The sequence below is a fragment of the Prosopis cineraria genome, unplaced genomic scaffold (assembly GCF_029017545.1).
Source record: "Prosopis cineraria cultivar Desert tree isolate PC_DT_omini unplaced genomic scaffold, ASM2901754v1 PC13, whole genome shotgun sequence".
In the NCBI taxonomy this organism is placed as follows: Eukaryota; Viridiplantae; Streptophyta; class Magnoliopsida; order Fabales; family Fabaceae; genus Prosopis; species Prosopis cineraria.
The window spans coordinates 39,605,642-39,611,804 of NW_026555344.1; the positions used below are offsets into that span (position 1 = coordinate 39,605,642).

At 37.8% G+C, this 6,163-nt stretch overlaps 1 protein-coding gene across 4 annotated transcripts; it reads right to left on the reverse strand.

Annotated features, from left to right (window-relative positions):
- Nucleotides 1-221: 221 nt before the first annotated feature.
- Nucleotides 222-5,649, reverse strand: LOC129291335 (telomere repeat-binding protein 5-like). 4 transcript variants are annotated; one of them, XM_054928625.1, is made up of 12 exons: nt 5,573-5,648; nt 4,865-4,941; nt 4,100-4,266; nt 3,751-4,019; nt 3,211-3,623; nt 2,889-3,062; nt 2,715-2,777; nt 2,540-2,619; nt 1,803-2,038; nt 1,350-1,664; nt 1,195-1,258; nt 222-684 (listed from the first exon to the last, which is right to left on the reverse strand). In XM_054928625.1, the coding sequence occupies exons 3-12, from the start codon at nt 4,178-4,180 to the stop codon at nt 535-537; spliced, it is 1,845 nt and encodes a 614-aa protein (XP_054784600.1). In that variant the 5' UTR covers nt 4,181-4,266; nt 4,865-4,941; nt 5,573-5,648; the 3' UTR covers nt 222-534. The 4 variants fall into 4 exon arrangements, with proteins under 4 accessions (XP_054784600.1, XP_054784601.1, XP_054784602.1 ...); XM_054928626.1 differs by lacking the exon at nt 5,573-5,648 and adding an exon at nt 5,402-5,470; XM_054928627.1 differs by lacking the exon at nt 5,573-5,648 and adding an exon at nt 5,314-5,365.
- Nucleotides 5,650-6,163: the final 514 nt, after the last annotated feature.

Sequence of the window (6,163 nt, forward strand, 5' to 3'; positions counted from 1 at the left end):
TAAAACTAGCCAGTAACACCAGACCCAGTAACTTGCTGGCTTAAGGCACTCATGATTTCCCTTCAATTTCATAATGGAAATTTACAAGATTAATGCCAAATTTTTCTATGAAAAATAGAAACGGTAGGCGCAATTAAGGGTAAGATAATGATTCAGGGAATAAATTAAAGGAAACGATATGTGAAGAGAGATTCCTTGACATCTTTCAGATAATGATATAATTTGCAGGGAGAAGAAAATAATCATACTAAATTTCTATACCAATTTCATCATTCTAGTCTCCTCCGGCCAGTGTCCCAGTAATTGAAGAGAACACAAAGGAAACCTTACAAGCACAACCAACCATTTACAAATTCCCAAACCCTTCTTGAGCTCTCGGAGGAGCCTAGCTGTTATGCGGATCACAAGCATGTGATGTGAGCATATTATATAAATTAAATTTACATAGGATCAAACTTTTACATAACTACAGCATCTGAAACGTCTTCCAAAATCTTTGTGTTGCTCAGTGTTCTTCAGCATTGAGGAAAAGGCTCAAAGAGGCTTGACTTGATGCTTACATTGCTGTTGAGACCAATAAGCATGAGCAGCTAAGACTCTGTCCAAAAGCTCCTGAGGAACAGGTTCTCCTCTCCTTTGCTGAGGGGAGATTCTTGCAGTGTGCACTAATGTCTTCCACTTATCCTGCACTATTCCCATTAGTAACGACAAATGAAAGTATTTTCAATACTTCTTAACTGCAATCAAATCAGTTTGCTCCTTTATGAAGTTCCCACGTAAAAATACAGAAGGTAAAAAAAAAAAATCCTGGCACATATCAGATTCGCATATTAAATGCAGATATGACACTTTCTATCATGCATAGATACTTCAGATTTTGCCACGTGGCAATATCTGTGTCTGTCTAAATTAGTATCGATGCTTCCTACTCGCCCTCTCTGTATGTATCCATGTGTGGGCTGGAAGGCTAATCATAGCACTAAAGAAGTTTGATAACACAGACAAGCGAAATAAAAGACGGACAAAACTTAAGCCTTATGGTGCTAACGTGTGCATGGGATGATAGAATCAACACGTTGGGAAGAAGCGCATGCAAATTGAGATATTTTTATCTCTCATGGATGGTGATTTTAACACCAATAAAGATTTTAAGTTATGAAAGTATAGACATCATACAGTATATGGATCACTGACCTTCAAATCCACATAAGTCCTGTGCTTCGCATTGTCAAAAGCACACTGTTTGACATCACGCCATCTGCCAACAAGAGAAGAAAATACTTCAGTGCTCAGTGCCCTGTGTGAATCATCACTACTTATTAAGCGACAGAAAAAGGTTCAACAAACACCTTCCAGTTCCAAGTTTTTCAACTGCCTGAACCAGTGCTTCTACTTCAGACACAGAGAAAGGCCTCCTGATTCGACGCTGCACAAAGTCAGGGTTTCCAGGCTTACGACGGAAGGGAATGACAGCTAACGCTTCCATGTTAATGGCTGGAACTGCAACCAGAGCACGACACTTTGACACAGTATTGTTAGGGGAAGTATCTGCTAGAGAGGGAACCACGTTTAGGTCACCTCCACCACAACTTTCAAATTTAATCAGGGAATGCTCTTGGGAGACATTATAAGTTCTTTGTTGTAGCATCAAAGATGTAGGTTTCCTGTTGTAGGAAGATGATCAAATAAAAAACTGCTGATAAAATTACCAGATTCTCACACGAGGGAAAATCAGCGATGCTATGGGCAAAAGGGTGTAAAAAATAGACAACAAATAAATGAACACTTGGTTGAATTTATGCCTGGATATATCCCGATGCGAAATAGTGGTTCGAAAATAAGGGTCTTCGTTATATGAAGGTGAAATCTTAGTATGTCTTGGCTCCAACATGAATCCCAATCTATGGTGTTTATCATCTTGCGAAATCCCAGTCTGAATTAGAGTTTTGCTGTCATCTTGGACCTTCTTTCCCTGAAGAAGAATACCTACATGTAGTTCATCTCCTAAAATAGTTGTCACTGCCTCCATAACTGTCCTCTGCAAATAGACACGAAAACAAAGGAATCAGTAAAAGAAATCAAGGGAAAACTTCAGACAACCCACCCAGCAACCTCGTACTTTTTTGTGAGCAATAGGGAAAGGGTAACAGAATATTTATTTGATAACCAATGCATTTTTATAGATGACTATTATCCAAGTAATAAGACTACTAAAACCATGCAAAAAATCATAGATCCCCCATAAAGAGTTATTTGGTACCCCTTCATCTTGATCCAGATATCTTGAATGCAAGCTGACACACAAGGTTTATTTGAACCACTGGTATCCAAAATGACTTCCTTAACTTGCATTGAATACCACTTGTATTCTTTCTATAATACTTTTCCATTATCAAAACAGCCATGACATCTTAAATACCGTGATATTCATATACCTTAGACACTATATCATAGTATCCAGGACGCCATGAAAAAAGTAGATGGATCAGATCAGATAATTACTCTCAAGTCTTTCTCAGAAATAATTCTAATCACATACCTTTAATGAACCAATAGTTGCAGTTTCAGGTATATCAATAAAAAGCTCTGGAACTTTAAAAGATTTTATGCTAAGCTTCACTGAAAAGTAAGGAATGAAAACCATGTAAGAACCTCACACAACAAGATGGCAGGATCAACAGGTATCAGATAAATCATTTCAACAGTTTTCCTACCATTACAATCCCTCGACCCAGCATGTACTTGTGGACCAGCTATAGAGGATGATGCTCCAATTGCTGCATGTGATAGTTCGAATCACTTAGGCAGAACATATCATATTTGTTGAGCCTAAATGCCAACATAGAGCATGAATGAAAAAGAAAGTAGGCAGCAATTGATTGTTGCACCTGCACTGCAGTTCGCATCATCAACTCTGGTGTCAGAAGAATCAAATATGCCATGACAATGAGACCCCCTATCAGATGCAGATGGCGAGGTCTGGTTGAAGAACTTCCTCTTCTTAAAAGGATACATCCTCTGTGAGCTTTGAAGCATATAATTATCTCTACCAGTACTGTCATCTACAAGACAATAACAATAAATGGCATTGTCAATAGTTATTGAAGTATGCAATGGTATAGTCTGCATGCTCGACTTTGAAAGCTCAGAAGAAGGCTCACAAGACTTAATCTTGAATTAATAATCAACTGTGAGTAAAGATCTACATACCACTTCCATACAAACTCCCTTTCTTTGATTTTTTGCCTACATCACGACTTTTGGATCCAGAAACACTATTCACCCTTTGAAAAGGCATATCTGGCAGGGAGCCAGAATTCTTATTCTTAGAGCTTGGTTGAGTACACCTAACAAAGTTTTCATCATTATCTCTATTAAATAACTTCCTACCACTAGAACCATGTACGAGGCCCTCCAATGAAGGCTTCTCTACAGAATTTTCTGAACTCTCCCATTTAGAAGCCCTGTGATCAGGTTCTATCACTCCAGAAGAGCTGCCAGTAACATGAACAACTTTCTCATTCACACAATTCTCTTTTATTGGCCCATCTGCTTCCTTCTCAAAAACATTTTGTCCTTGACCTTCAAGACGATTGGCAAGAAAAGATGAACAGCCTTCAACCCTGCCAAGAGATTCAATGGAACAAAATAAAATACTGCTGAGAGATGGCAAAGTTTCTAATGCAAGCCATGAAGCTGATCTTTGAACTAAAATTTTCAATATTAAACAAGTATCCGTTCAACACATGCCTTTGGTCGTTGTGCTTCCCTTGCAAACTAGAGACCAAACCAGAGGCATTCTCACCGCAACATCCATGCTCAAAGAGGTCACTCTTAAAAGACCCTGCTTCTTCCTCTTGTTTATCCTTTATGTTAATTCCAACAAAACCAACAGGATCTTTCCCAGCCACAGCATTGGAGTTTTCATTCTCCTGCAGAAAGTTGCCAGCTACACTAGCCAAAATTTCAAAAGCTTGTATCTGATTGCCCTCACTCTTCTTCCTGACTGTACCCCTCCCCTATAACCATTTATTAAAGCTAATCAAATATCAAAACTTGGTCGATAGGCAGGATCAGAATAGTAGGACGATATAAATACCCTAGTTGTTCTTGAAGCTCTAGGAATGACAGGCACTTGATAGCCATTAAAACTGTAGTTCAAATTCTTCTGCAACACCATATCTCAGAAAATCATTACCGAAAGAAAAACTCATTAGATAAAATGCTAACTGCCTCCTTGAGTTTCATCGGCGTCCAAATCAGACCCTGCTAGAACAATGAAAAATTAATCTATATTCATATACATGTCAAGCAACGTATAGGGGTTTAGCACAATTATTCAGAACCAGTTTAAGTAGGATCATTTATTGTCAAATGCATTTTGACAAAAGGGAAGCAAAAGCAGAATACATCAAATGTAGGCACAAACAAGATATTGCAAGTTTAACTCGCAGAAAAGGAAAGAAGGCTACTTTTCATCGGTATGAGAATCAATTAAGATTGGTTGATTGCCAAAAGTACTTTTCAACAGTATGAGAATCAATGAAGAGATTGCCAAAGAAACGAAAAATAAATTAACAATATTCACACCAAAATTCAACGAATAAAAGCATGGCATATCAATGATGTTAACAAATAATTCTTTAACTCAAGGCTTTGCATGGTAAAGGAATTTGCAATCTTAAATTTTCCGGTGAAATAAAGTTGGATCCTCATAATCTAATAACGGGAGAGTCAGTCAAAAAGATATATATTAAAAAGAAAATTAAGGATATACATATATATATATATATAGAGAGAGAGAGAGAGGGAAGAAAATATATGAAAGGAAAAAAGGCAAAAGGAAGCAGAACTAAACGCTTACATGCAAACGGACACTAACATTTCATCCCATGTTAGCGACACTGTCAGCAGGCTTAATACTCGAGTGGATAATATGCCCTTCAGTTCCAAACAAACAAAGAATAATAAGAACAGAGGGAACAAAAATAAATTAGTAAATAAAACCGTTCGTCTGACTTTCTAGAATTAAACACGCAATTGCCAGAATTACGAGATAAAGGTCATTAAATCAAGCGATGGCAACAAAATCAAGAAGATAGAACACTCTATGGCCGCAGGATAAGAATGTTGCATTTTATTTTAAGAATCTGTTTCTAGGAATCGTCAGACCCCAGGACCCGCGTCAGGAGACCATTCCTGACATGTTAACAAAAAAATATTGCCAGTGTGTGTCTGTGTGTGAGAGAGATATGGAGGATGAATCAATTGTTAAACAAAGAAGATAAAGGAAGAGAAAAATATTGAATTTACAAGAAAATGAAACGAATCAGACACCAGGAATTGCAGAGGAACCAAAAAGAAATGGAAGAGAGAGATGATGCAATGCAAATTCAAATACCCTTTTGACGAAAAAGAAATGAAGAAACTGACTGATTGAATTGAAGCGGTAATAGTAACAATATTAACACCCCATGGATTTCAAACGGAGAATTGAAGAGTTTTGAAGGAACAAGAAGACAAATTTGTGCGCATGAAGAATTGTTCTTTCTGAGTAAATAATAATTCTCACCTAAAAAATTGGGCAGCGTCTGATCAAAAAACAAAAACCCCAAGAAAACCACCCGACCTGTGTTCCCTCTTAAACCCCCTCACAACCCCAAAGGAAATGTAAAATTGTTTGACCACTCATCTACGGGAACGGGACTAACCGGTAGCATCATCCACGCATACCGGCTATAGCAGGTTGTCTGAGTAAAAAGGGAAATGCACTCGGAGGACCAGTTCCTGCGTTGTGGGTGATCCACTCACTGCTCTAACAGCACTTGTCTGATTTACACGTGGAGGCCTCTCCACTCGTTTCTCTAAATCTTATCTCATTCACATAAATTCATCAATAAAACTTCCATTTTCTTTTTTGGATAATATTGGAGCTCCAGACTTTCAGGCTCCTCTTGACCATTTTTGCCCACGAGGCCCTGAAATTTTGAAACTCAATTGACGAACCATCATGACTCGGGTTCATCTCTTTTATTCTTTCTTTATGAAACACAAATTCTAAACTTTTCTTTGTTTTGTTCGGTCTCTTTCTCACTCCATTATGCGATATATAGGAAAAATACAAATGCTAAATTCATATTCCAGTAATTCAAAACTTCTGGAC

Coding starts and splice junctions, on each gene's coding strand:
- LOC129291335 (XM_054928625.1), bottom strand. CDS start 4,180: ATGGTGTTGCAGAAGAATTTGAACTACAGTTTTAATGGCTATCAAGTG. Junction 4,020..4,099: donor GAGCTTCAAGAACAACTAGG/GTATTTATATCG, acceptor AAATGGTTATAG/GGGAGGGGTACAGTCAGGAA. Junction 3,063..3,210: donor AGGGAGTTTGTATGGAAGTG/GTATGTAGATCT, acceptor ATTGTCTTGTAG/ATGACAGTACTGGTAGAGAT.